Below are 13,817 nucleotides of genomic sequence, written 5' to 3'. Positions count from 1 at the left end.
AAGTTAAGAATGCTTCACTACTAGGGGGTGCATAAAGGTTAATAACCTTTAAGCTTTACCCCATCTTTAGAAGACAGAATAGAGGGTAACATGCAGAAACGATTCAGAACCACTTTTGCAAGGAACTAAATTCACAGCCTTGATTACACTACCGGAGGCTTAACCTTGGGACAATCAGCAGGTTTGCCCTTGTGCAATTACGCCTTCCTAAGCCCTGCCTCTTGCTCGGCTCCGCGAGAAGGGTGCCTACTTGTGCGCCTGCGCCATGACCGAGACTGCGCATGCGCTGGTTGGGACGGACGGGATCGAGAACCATGGCTTGGGTACCAGCAGAGTCTGCAATGGAAGAGTTAATGCCCCGGCTATTGCCAGTGGAGCCCTGCGACTTGACAGAAGGTTTCGATCCCTCCGTGCCGCCGAGGACTCCCCAGGAGTACCTGAGGCGGGTCCAGTGAGTGATTTGGCCCTGTGCGGGTGGGCTGGTCGTCCGCCCTGTCCCTGGGCACAGTGCCCCGCTGGACCCTTCCGAGTGGTAAAGACCCGCCTCTGTTCCCGTCCCTAATCTCACACGATTTTGGGTCATTGTGAGATCACTTGATTACTTCTTTATGTGGTCAATTTTCTATTAACTTAATTCTGTTAAATTTGATTACACGTGTCACGGTGTGTGCTCTCGTATTTTCCTGCTTTCAAACCAGATAATTTCAAAAATACATTGTTTAGTACCTCAATTGCAACTCTGAACTTTTTTCTGATTTCATAATGAACTGTAGAAATGGATCTCTTGTTTTACTACACATGAACAAAGCACAGTAGTAATTACATTTCTTGCATTTGTTACTTATTTGTAGGATCGAAGCAGCTCAGTGTCCAGATGTTGTGGTAGCTCAAATTGACCCAAAGAAGTTGAAAAGGAAGCAAAGTGTGAATGTTTCTGTGAGTTTTCTTACCCGTTAGGGAATAACCCCCGTCCCAAATTAAAAGATCAAGTCTCTTCTGTAGTATGTGACGGTATTAGTCAAGATGTAGGCAAGATTTGACTACTCCCTATGATTTTAGACATTTGCATGCACTTTTTCCCCCAAAAGGACAATTGGTATTTACTGCCTCCAGAGAAGCTTTCAGTAACCCTGGCATTCATGGAGATTTGCTCATCACACACTAGGGACATGATCCAATCCTAAAGGAGTCTTTAAACAGGTTACTTATGCTATCCTTTATTTTCCAGTTGTCTTCATGATTATTACACTAAGTAATCTTATTTAATTTAGTTTGCATGTTATGAATTTAGGTTTTGTTTTTTAAGAATAGAACCCGCGTTTTTACGCTTTTCTAGCTACACTTGCACACAGTGAATATTTTCATTCATTTACTTATCTAGCACAGTTTTATTTAAACAACTAGGTTATGCCAGGTGCTGCGAATACAGCACAGGATGAGACAGAAAAAGTCCATTCTGTAGAGTTTACATTCTTCTGAGGAAGACAAAGTAAACAACCAAACAAATTAATTACATATTGTGACTATTGCTGTGCAGAAAATTAACATGTATAATAGCCAATAAAATAACAGGGAGTACTACTTTAGACAGAATAGTCACAGAAGGTCTCTGTAAGGAGGTGCTATTTAACCTAAGGTGAAAGAAGAACAGAAGTTTTTATTTTGTGATAAATCCCTTTCCTTTTATGTTTTAAGTAATTCCTTTATCTGATGTTTATAATCAGGAAATTTTAATTCAGGCATTACAATGTTTCATGTAATTCCTTTTTTCAGGAGTTTTCAGTTAATATGAGATGATGATTTATATTCCTAGCTTTTAAAAAATGACCACAGTAAGTTTTATGTCAAGGCAATATGATCAATTGTGAACTATGTGCTATTTTAGAAAACAGAAGTAGCCCTTGTAAAGTCAAATGTCTTAAATTATTTGAGTACCTATACCAGAATTGTTTATTTAGAATATGTCTCTCTTTTTGTTTCAAACTGTTTTGCTATCATAGAAAGGTAGGACCAGATCGTGTCTTCAGTGTTTTCTTAGAAAACCTATTAGGTTTCTTAGAAATTCCAACTATAAACCATTCCAGATTGCTCTAATTGAAGTGATTATATAAGGATCTTTTCCTAATGTTTTAAACTAGGACATAAGTTGCAAAGTAAAATGCCTCCTTATTTGCATCTGCAAAAAGTACACTTTCTTGGATAGTCTTGATCATTTATTATTCATTCATCTTAATTTCACTTTTGCTTTTCAGAGGCATGAGATTCTAATCATAAGACTAACATTGATTCTAATGTTTGTGAACTGATCTCTAGCTTTCAGGATGCCAACCTGCTCCTAAAGGATACTCCCCAACACTTCAGTGGCAGCAGCAGCAAGTGGCACAGTTTTCAGCTGTTCGACAGGTATGTGTATTTGAATCACTTAACCTAATTAAATTTCTCCACCTTTCCTCCCTCAGGTTTATTTCTGTTCTTAGACTGTAGCTGGAAAATTATAAGATTTGTGATTTTGAAACATGAAGGTAAGAATATTTACTAATCGATCACCAAATTATTATAATTATTAGACATAGTACAATTTGAAATTTTGGAAATATTTTCCATGTTTTAGGATTGTTAGAATGTTGTACAGCAATTGATTTATCCATTCTCTGAAGATGATTTGTCTAACTTCTCTTCCTTTAGAGTGTAAACAGACATAGGAGTCACTGGAAATCCCAACAGTTGGATAGTAATGTGACCATGGTATGTAAGTCTCTCTAAGTTGTGCAATGTATATCTATTTGATATAGTCCATATTTACATCCAGTCTTTAAAGATTCACTTACTTAGTCCATGTTATTTTCATTCTCTCACATCTACCACTAGTAATCATAATTCCACTATATCTGTACCTTGAAAAGTATAGAGTCAGTAATGCAAATTATTATTTTTATGACAATTTCAATATACAGCATCTAAGAGACTTTGAATAGGCCTCTACAAGTTAAGGGTTCTTCTAGATATTTGCTTTTAAGGAAATAAATATAGTTTCAGTATTTACAAAAAGTTTATTGGATTTTCCCAATGAGGCAATGATGCTAATACCTACGACATTTTAGTAAAGGCTGTCCTGTATTTTGGAAAGTAGCATTTCCTACATTTTGTCAGCTTGGATATAATTGTAAGCTCTTCAGTAGATATATCTGGACTATTAAGTAAAAAAGGGAGTAGGCAACGAAATGGATATGGGTATGATGGTATAGGATAATGCTTTTAACCTTTTAGGGAATCTTACTTTCTTCCTAAGGATCAAATGAAGCTATTTCTCTTCGGAGGAAAAAAATACATATACACAATTTTGCTCACGGTTTCAGGTAGTTCATAGATTTCAGATTTTAGAAACTTTCTCTAGGCAGTGCTTTCTAATACTCCTACATGGTAACATATTGGGATAAATGGAGGAGGCTACTGCTATAGCAGCCTAAGACTACCAGTGGAAAGCTGAGAGATTATATGGCCTCTCTCTGTGCTTTTCCATACCATTTGGGAGCTGTGCTCTAAGAAAAGTGTGAAAGGAGCTAACATTACTTGCCCATGATCATTTAGCTCATAAAAGCTATAGCTGAGATTCAAACCAAAGTTTGTCTGACTCTAATTCACTGTGCTATGAGTCCTCCTAGTAACAAGATGGTGGGGATGGGGGCATGGGTAGGCAGGTAGAAAAACTTTTTTTTTGGAGGTGAGGGCTTTAACATCAGTGTAATAACTTTTGGGTACATGTTTACTAATTTAAAAGGAAGTCATATCCATAAATTATGATGCTATAATTTGTCAAAAATGGAAATGACCTAACATAATTGATTCAATATATTATGGTCCATCAAAACAGTAGAATATTATGTAGCAATAGCATATGTTCATTGCAGCACATGTAAATATTATATATATATAAATTTTATATATATATAAAAAATATAAATATATGTATTTATATATTTAATTATATATATAATATATATTTATATATAAATATTTTTTATATATTTATATATAAATATTTTTTATATATAAATATAAAAATTTATATATAAATATAAATAATAAAATGAAAAAAATGTAAAGCATATGTTGATGGCAACTGTGTCAATATAAATGGTTACTTATTTGTGTATCCAGTCATTTAATAATCAGGGTGTATTTAATAATCAGGGTGTTCAGTGCTACCTGAAACAGAAACAATCTCTGACCTAATAGAGTAATGGGAAAGGTAATTCTATTGTTCCAGGACAATAGGTTTTAACTTGGTAGGGGTCTCATATTCACCCTGAGAATCTAATGAAAGTTACTTATTCTCAGGGGGAAATCTGCACCTATGTGAAGTAATGTGCAAGGAGAGGTGTACATATAAAAATTATTTTGTTAAGGTAGTTAGATTGGGCTGAATGCTTATTCAGCCTTTTCCATCTGGCAGTGTAGAATGAATCCATTCTTTCTTTGACTGAACAGCCCTTTAAGTTTGTGAAGTATATGACCATGTCTCCCTCCTAGGGATAAACATCCTCCATTCTTATAAGCATGCTTAGTACATTTTTTTCTGTACAAGTTTACATCTTTATCACCTTTTTGAACACACTTGCTTGTCAGTGTGCATGAGAGTGTCACCCCAGGTAAACACATCCTACATTTGGTGTGACCACTTGGGCAATGTATTAAGGGCTACCATAATAAAACCATACACTGGGTGGCTTAACAAAAAATAATGTATTTTCTCACAGTTCTGTGGGCTAGAAGTCTAAGATCAACGTGACAGTAGGTTTGATTTCTCTTGAGGCCTCTCTCTGGCTTATAGCTGCTGTCTTCTTGCTGTGTCCTTACATGGCCTTTCCTATGTGTATGTGCATCCCTAGTATCTTTGTATGTCCAAACTTCCTCTTACAAGACACCAGTCAGATTAGATTAAGTCCTACCCTAAGAGTGTCATTTTACCTTCATCATCTCTATAAAAGCCCTGTCTCCAAATACAGTCACATGCAAAGGTACTGGAGGTGAGGGCTTTAACATTTGAATTCTGGGGCCACAGTGCAACCCATAATAGGCATCATATCTTTGTGTTGCCATAGAAGGAATATAGAGGTTTCCTCACTTCCTTTTTCACTGTTCAGTTCTTTAAAACTACATAGAAGTAAGTAAACTAATTTTTTTCTTTTAGCCAAAATCCGAAGATGAAGAAGGTTGGAAAAAATTTTGTCTGGGTGAGAGATTATGTGCTGAAGGAGCTGTTGGACCAGCTACAAGTGAAAGTTCAGGGATCGATTATGTAAAAGTAGGTGATATATGGATAACATAATAAAAAGCATTCTAATTTTGGTACATCATCTAGTAGAATGGCTCAGCAAACTATAGTCTAGGCCAAATCAGTCTGCAACCTGTTTTTGTACAGCCCATGAGCTAAAGATGGTTTTTATATTTTTAAAGGGTTGTAAAAAACAACAAATAACATGTGACTGAGAGTGTATGGCCTGCAAAGCTTTAAGTATTTACTGTCTGGTTCTATAGGAAATGTTTGCTAACCCTGACTTAGTTTATTGGCTCTTTAACTTTAAAATTGGCAGCCTAGTTTCTAAAACAGTATACTGTGACTTTTTTTTTGTAGGCTTCATATTTCTTATATTTTAGCTGTGTAATAATTTTGTGAGTTAGGTAGGGTTCAGTTTTTTTAAATAAGGCATGGGTCAAACAATGAATAATGAGTAGTCAGAGAAACAAAGGAAAACATGACTTAGGGGCTTAGAATGCTTAGTAAATTCCATATTTTGGAGATAAACTGTTGAGGGCATATGTAAATTTCACATGGCTTTATTTTAATCATAAATTATGTGGCCATCTGCTTCTTGTGCTTCAGGACTCACCTGCCCTCAAGTTTATAGGTGTTGGTATGGAGCCCACTGTATACATCTGTATTACTGTTAGCTCCCTATACTCTGTTGTTCTGTGCTGCTAAACAGATATTTACTTTTTGCTATATTGTGCCACATTGTATTTTTTCCATTTAAAATTATTATATCCCCAAATTGTAAAAGCTCCAAAACTCACTAAAAAAACTAAGAACAACAAAAAACAGTCAAAAGATATAAAAAGACATCTCACAGAGAGAAAATAAAATTATTCTTATGTGACATGATGTGTAAAATCACTTGTAATAGAAATATAGTTTACAGCCCCCCTGAGCTGCTATTTTTCAGGTAACATTCTGGCAAAATTTGATACATGGGGTTGACAGAGGGCTGGAAAAACAGGCAGTTTTACACATGGGAGGCCTGTAAACAGATTCAAGTCTCTAAGGGAAATAACTAGGTACTGTTTCTTATACAACCTATTGCTCTTTTGGATAATATCCCTAATGTATGTTACATTTCAAAATGTGTTTTAATTTGACAAGGATTTAAAGTTTATTTATTTAGCTTGTTATTACAAAATATATTAAGTAAAATACATTATGTGAAAGAACCAATTAAGGACACAGGACTTTAATGCATATTGTCTGGAGTTTCTCACAAGTCCGTGCTATTTTTATAATCAAGGCTCCCAGCATTAAACTGAAAAGTACTTTTTTACTTAAATCAGATTTGATTTGCAAAAAATCGTACCATTCAAGTCCCTTAATTCCTGAAAATATTAGCTTTAGCTGAAGATTTTGAAAAAGTGTGTATCACAGATTAATGTCATAATATAAATAGTATCATTTTTAAAAATTTCATACTGCTAACATTGTAATTACCAAAATCATTATTTTTAAATTTACGTATTCTAATATCAAGACATTATTTTCTTGGGCATTACCAACATAATTCAAGGAATGTTTTATTATAATGATAATGGGTAGTGAAAGAATTTTCTTTTATCCTTTGTTTTTAAATAACAGTGTGGTAAGAAATTGACCAGTTTGAAAAAAAGTGAAGCCCCTCCTTATAATACCACATAGTAAATTTCAGTCTTATTTTTCTTTCAGATTGGTTTCCCTCCCTTGCTAAGTATTGTTAGCAGAATGAATCAGGTAAAATCAATCTAATAATAAGGATAAATGCATTCTTTTGTTTGTAATTATGTCAAAGTATTACAAATGTATTTACTGAACTGCAAGACCCTGTCCTAAACGCTTTCACAGTTCTCAGTTGTCACTACAATCCTACATGGGGAGTTGTTATTAAGGTCCATACTTAGTAGCTGAAAAAACAAAATTGGAGGTTAAGTAACTTGCAGGTGGTTTTTCAGCAAGTCTTAATGGCAACACTGGGGATTCAATCCCATGTTGGTCTAATTCCAGAACTCATGCTCTTAAACATGGTGCTAAATTATTCAGTGTTATATATTTTGGTTGTAAGTCTTGGATTCTGGGATCTGAAATAAATACTAAGGTTAGATTGTTATTTCTAGTTCCAGATATTCTACACATTCTATTAAGAATTAAATGCATAGTTTCTTGGATCAAAAGGGGAGAAATAGAAACTTTGGTTCTTCAGTCTTTTAGGACTAAGAACTCTATTATCCATTTAAAGAGCAAATAAAAACTGTTTTGCCTTCATGTAGCATTGGGTACCTTTGGAAGATAAAATTTTTAAGTGTCATACTCTGTTGTAAATCATAGAGTGGCTGAGAGTTTCATTACTCATTGTAATGAGTAATGATCATTTACTTGATCATTTGCATTAAGATACTGTAGTAGTCATGCTAAATTGGATGGATAATTTTTGTAAGTGTCCAACTATATTTGAATAAGCCAGAGAATATTTTCAACACTTAGGTAAATTCTTTTTTTTTTTTTGATATCATTAATATACAATTAGATGAGCAACATTATGGTTACTAGATTCTCCCCATTATCAAGTCCCCACCACATACCCCATTACAGTCACTGTCCATCAGCATAGTAAGCTGCTATAGAGTTACTACTTATCTTCTCTGTGCGGTACTGCCTTCCCCAAGTTAGGTAAATTCTATCTGTATAGCTTGAAAACAGATTTTTCTCCAGTAACTTTCTCTTTATATTTGTACTTTGATTTAATGAAAAGAATATGAAGGTATTTATGCAAAGATTTTTTTTAAGAGCACATGGCATTTTTCAAGTAGTTGTTAACTATATTAGTAGCTATAACTGGGATTTAAGCCAATATATCCATACTTGGAAATGTATAAGAATACTCATCTAAAAAGCCTATTCTCACTGAGTTAGCCATCTAATCAAATTACTAAAGAGTTACGTTTAGTTTTCTCTGGAAGTCCAAAGAATGGGCTATTTAGAATGTCAGAGTTGCTATCTAACTAAACTTAATGAAACTCATTAAGTTCTGAGTGTTGTGTTGCTAATATGATTATCTCATCTCCTCCTTTTTTTTTAGGCAACAGTAACTAGTGTCTTGGAATATCTGAGTAATTGGTTTGGAGAAAGAGATTTTACTCCAGAATTGGTAGTATTGCATCTTTTTATTTTTATAATGCAGACAAAATTATATATACTTATATAAGAGATATGGCCATAAGGTGTTTATTTATATGTACTATACATGTGTGTATAACTATATCTATAATGCAAACTACACTTGCTGGCAGTGAAATAAGGAACTATACTAGAATGTAAATCAACATACTATTCCTTCATTGAGAAAATCTTACTTTGGAAAAAAAATGTCAACCAAAGAGTTGATTTATATCTTGCTTACCTTATTGCAGACTAGTAACAAACACAGATTGGCAAAAAATCTGCAAACCCCATTTTGAGGAGCACTGGCTTAAGAAGTTAGAAATGTTTTTCATAAAATGTCCTTGAAATTCAGTCCACGAAAGAATATCAGAAATACCAACAATAGCCAGTGCTTTGTACCAAACATTGTTCTGAGGACTTTGTATATAATAACTCATTGAATTCTCCAATAAATTATGACCTGCTTTTTCCATTTACAGATAAAGAAATGAGCACATAGGATTTCAGTACCCTGCTTAAGGTCAACAGATTATAACTTTCAGAACTGAGATTCATACCCAGACAACTTGGCTGTACGCTTTTAACAGCTATGCTACACTGCTCCTCTATTTTATTGCTTTGTTTTCACAGCTCATTTTCCATCTTCAAAGTTGGGTAAATTTAGTGAGTATTATATAAATGAATTACCTGCTTAATCCCCTAGTAAGAAATTTTGTCATCTTTTGAAATTAGACTTCATTTTTTGGAAACATTTCTCACAATTGAGGATATTTGCAAGAGTGCATCTCAGGCTCCAAAAAGCCATGTCAAACAGAAGATACAATCTCTTCCCTTCAGAAGCTTATAATCAGGTGGGAGAGACAGATTAACTAACATTTGAAGTACAGTGTATAAGTTTCCTAGCCTGCCATTCAGCCAAGTGGCTTAGATAAGTTTCTTCCATTAAATATAGGGACCACATTTCTTTATCACTAGATTTTGATTGTTGACTTTAAAATTTTCATTCTTTTAAGTCTACTATAAAGCATGTACTTTTTTTTTTTTGCTATCATTAATCTACAATTACATGAAGAACACTATGTTTAGCAGGCTGCCCCCCTCACCAAGTCCCCCAAACACACATCACTACAGTCACTGTCCATCAGTGTAGCAAGATGCTGTATAATCACCACCTGTCTTCTCTGTGTTGTAGAGCCCTCCACGTAACCCCCCCACACCACTATACATGCTAATCATAATGCCCCCTTTCTTTTTCCCCACCCTTATCCCTCCCTTCCCACCCATCATCCCCAGTCCTTTTCCCTTTGGTAACTGTTAGTCCATTCTTGGGTTCTGTGATTCTGCTGCTGTTTTGTTCCTTCAGTTTTTCTTGTTCTTATACTCCACATATGAGTGAAATCATTTGGTACTTGTCCTTCTCTGCCTGGCTTATTTCACTGACCATAATACCCTCTAGCTCCATCCATGTTGTTGCAAATTGTAGGATCTGTTTTTTCCTTATAGCTGAGTAATATTCCATTGTATATATGTACCACAAGTGCTTTATCCATTCATCTACTGATGGACATTTAGGTTGCTTCCATATCTTGGCTATTGTAAATAGTGCAGCGATAAACATAGGGGTGCATCTGTCTTTTTCAAACTGGGCTGCTGCATTCTTAGGGTAAATTCCTAGGAGTGAAATTTGTAGGTCAAATGGTATTTATATTTTGAGCATGTTGAGGAACCTCCATACTGCTTTCCACAATGGTTGAACTAATTTACATTCCCACCAGCATTGTAGGAGGGTTCCCCTTTCTCCACAACCTCACCAACATTTGTTGTTATTTGTCTTTTGGATGGTAGCCATCCTTACTGGTGTGAGGTGATAATCTCATTGTGGTTTTAATTTGCATTTCTCTGATGACAAGCGATGTGGAGCATCTTTTCATGTGTCTGTTGGCCATCTGAACTTCTTCTTTGGAGAACTGTCTGTTCAGCTCCTCTGCCCATTTTTTAATTGGATTATTTGCCTTTTGTTTGTTGAGGTGTGTGAGCTCTTTATGTATTTTGGATGTCAACCCTTTAAAGGATCTGTCATTTATGAATATATTCTCCCATACTGTAGGATACGTTTTTGTTCTATTGATGGTGTCCTTTGCTGTACAGAAGCTTTTCAGCTTGATATAGTCCCACTTGTTCATTTTTGCTTTTGTTTCCCTTGCCCAGGGAGATATGTTCATGAAGAGGTCACTCATGTTTATGTCTAAGAGATTTTTGCCTATGTTTTTTTCTAAGAGTTTTATGGTTTCATGACTTACATTCAAGTCTTTGATCCATTTCGAATTTACTTTTGTGTATGGGGTTAGACAGTGATCCAGTTTCATTCTCTTACATGTAGCTGTCCAGTTTTGCCAGCACCATCTGTTGAAGAGACTGTCATTTCCCCATTGTATGTCCATGGCTCCTTTATCATATATGAATTGACAATATATGTTTGGGTTAATGTTTGGAGTCTCTATTCTGTTCCACTGGTCTGTGGGTCTGTTCTTGTGCCAGTACCAAATTGTCTTGATTACTGTGGCTTTGTAGTAGAGCTTGAAGTTGGGGAGTGAGATCCCCCCAACTTCATTCCTCCTTCTCAGGATTACTTTAGCTATTCAGGGTCTTTGGTGTTTCCATATGAATTTTTGAACTATTTGTTCCAGTTCATTGAAGAATGCTGTTGGTAATTTGATAGGGATTGAATTGAATCTGTATATTGCTTCGGGCAGAATGGCCATTGTGACAATATTAGTTCTTCCTAGCCAGGAGCATGGGATGAGTTTCCATTTGTTAGTGACCTCTTTAATTTCTCTTAAGAGTGTCTTATAATTTTCAGGGTATAGGTCTTTCACTTCCTTGGTTAAGTTTATTCCTAGGTATTTTATTCTTTTTGATGCTATTGTGAATGGAATTGTTTTCCTGATTTCTCTTTCTATTGGTTCATTGTTAGTGTATAGGAAAGCCACAGATTTCTGTGTGTTAATTTTGTATCCTGCAACTTTGCTGAATTCCGATATTAGTTCTAGTAGTTTTGGAGTGGAGTCTTTAGGGTTTTTTATGTACAATATCATGTCCTCTGCAAATAGTGACAGTTTCACCTCTTCTTTACCAATCTGGATTCCTTGTATTTCTTTGTTTTGTCTGATTGCCATTGCTAGGACCTCCGGTACTATGTTGAATAACAGTGGGGAGAGTGGGCATCCCTGTCTTGTTCCCAATCTCAGAGGAAAAGCTTTCAGCTTCTCGCTGTTCAGTATGATGTTGGCTGTGGGTTTATCATATATGGCCTTTATTGTGTTGAGGTACTTGCCCTCTATACCCATTTTGTTGAGAGTTTTTATCATGAATGGATGTTGAATTTTGTCGAATGCTTTTTCAGCATCTATGGAGATGATCATGTGGTTTTTGTCCTTCTTTTTGTTGATGTGGTGGATGATGTTGATGGATTTTCGAATGTTGTACCATCCTTGCATCTCTGGGATGAATCCCACTTGGTCATGGTGTATAATGCTTTTGTATTTTTGAATTCGGTTTGCTAATATTTTGTTGAGTATTTTTGATTCTACATTCATAAGGGATATTGGTCTGTAGTTTTCTTTTTTGGTGGGGTCTTTGCCTGGTTTTGGTATTAGGGTGATGTTGGCTTCATAGAATGAGTTTGGGAGTATTCCCTCCTCTTCTATTTTTTGGAAAACTTTAAGGAGAATGGGTATTATGTCTTCTCTGTATGTCTGATAAAATTCCGAGGTAAGTCCGTCTGGCCCGGGGGTTTTGTTCTTGGGTAGCTTTTTGATTACTGATTCAATTTTGTTGCTGGTAATTGTTCTGTTTAGATTTTCCATTTCTTTCTGGGTCAGTCTTGGAAGGTTGTATTTTTCTTGGAAGTTGTCCATTTCTCCTATGTTTTCCAGCTTGTTAGCATATAGGTTTTCATAGTACTCTCTAATAATTCTTTGTATTTCTGTGGGGTCCGTCATGAGTTTTCCTTTCTTGTTTCTGATTCTGTTGATGTGTGTTGATTCTCTTTTTCTCTTAATAAGTCTGGCTAGAGACTTATCTATTTTGTTTATTTTCTCGAAGAACCAGCTCTTGGTTTCATTGATTTTTTCTTTTGTTTTATTCTTCTCAATTTTATTTATTTCTTCTCTGATCTTTATTATGTCCCTCCTTCTGCTGACCTTAGGCCTCATTTGTTCTTCCTTTTCCAATTTCGATAATTGTGACAATAAACTATTCATTTGGGATTGTTCTTTCTTCTTTAAATATGCCTGGATTCCTGTATACTTTCCTCTTAAGACTGCTTTTGCTGTGTAACGCAGTAGTTGGGGCTTTGTGTTGTTGTTGTCATTTGTTTCCATATATTGCTGGATCTCCATTTTAATTTGGTCATTGATCCATTGATTATTTAGGAGCATGTTGTTAAGCCTCCATGTGTTTGTGAGTCTTTTTGCTTTCTTTGTACAATTTATTTCTAGTTTTATACCTTTGTGGTCTGAAAACTTAGTTGGTAGGATTTTAATCTTTTGGAATTAACTGAGGCTCTTTTTGTGGCCTTGTATGTGGTCTATTCTGGAGAATGTTCCATGTGCACTTGAGAAGAATGTGTATCCTGTTGCTTTTGGATGTAGAGTTCTATAGATGTCTATTAGGTCCATCTGTTCTAGTGTGTTGTTCAGTGCCTCTGTGTCCTTATTTTCTGTCTGGTGGATCTGTCCTTTGGAGTGAGTGGTGTGTTGAAGTCTCCCAAAATGAATGCATTGCATTCTATTTCCTCCTTTAATTCTGTTAGTGTTTGTTTCACATATGTTGGTGCTCCTGTATTGGGTGCATGTATATTTATAATGGTTATATCCTCTTGTTGGACTGATCTCTTTATCATTATGTAATGTCCTTCTTTATCTCTTGTTTCTTTCTTTGTTTTCAAGTCTATTTTGTCTGATACTAGTATTGCAACACCTGCTTTTTTCTTCCTGTTGTTTGCATGAAATATCTTTTTCCAACCCTTGACTTTTAATCTGTGCATGTCTTTGGGTTTGAGGTGAGTCTCTTGTAAGCAGCATATAGATCGGTCTTGCTTTTTTATCCATTCTGTTACTCTGTGTCTTTTGTTTGGTGCATTCAGTCCATTTACATTTAGGGTGATTATTGAAAGATATGTACTTACTGCCATTGCAGGCTTTAAGTTTGTGGTTACCAAAGGTTCAAGGTTAGCTTCTTTACTATCTTACTGTCTAACTTAACTCACTTATTGAGCTATTAGAACTCTGTCTTATGATTCTTTATTTCTCTCCCTTCTTATTCTTCCTCCTCCATCCTTCATATGTTGGGTGTT

General features: G+C 35.3%; 1 protein-coding gene across 2 annotated transcripts in view; it reads left to right on the top strand.

The window, feature by feature from the left end:
• The first annotated feature begins 238 nt into the window (after positions 1–238).
• GEMIN2 (gem nuclear organelle associated protein 2) overlaps positions 239–13,817 on the top strand; it is a 30,882-nt gene continuing 17,303 nt past the window's right edge. Inside the window, exons 1-7 of one of the 2 annotated variants that reach the window (XM_017654335.3) lie at positions 251–451; positions 852–936; positions 2,314–2,403; positions 2,686–2,745; positions 5,192–5,305; positions 6,992–7,036; positions 8,379–8,447. In XM_017654335.3, the coding sequence (XP_017509824.1) occupies positions 282–451; positions 852–936; positions 2,314–2,403; positions 2,686–2,745; positions 5,192–5,305; positions 6,992–7,036; positions 8,379–8,447 (633 nt within the window). In that variant the 5' untranslated portion in view covers positions 251–281. Of the gene's footprint in view, positions 452–851; positions 937–2,313; positions 2,404–2,685; positions 2,746–5,191; positions 5,306–6,991; positions 7,037–8,378; positions 8,448–13,817 lie in introns of both variants that reach the window. The other variant, XM_037025534.2, reaches the window with a different exon arrangement.

This window comes from Manis javanica, chromosome 8, assembly GCF_040802235.1.
Source record: "Manis javanica isolate MJ-LG chromosome 8, MJ_LKY, whole genome shotgun sequence".
In the NCBI taxonomy this organism is placed as follows: domain Eukaryota; kingdom Metazoa; phylum Chordata; class Mammalia; order Pholidota; family Manidae; genus Manis; species Manis javanica.
This window is presented reverse-complemented; position numbering and strand designations above follow the sequence as displayed.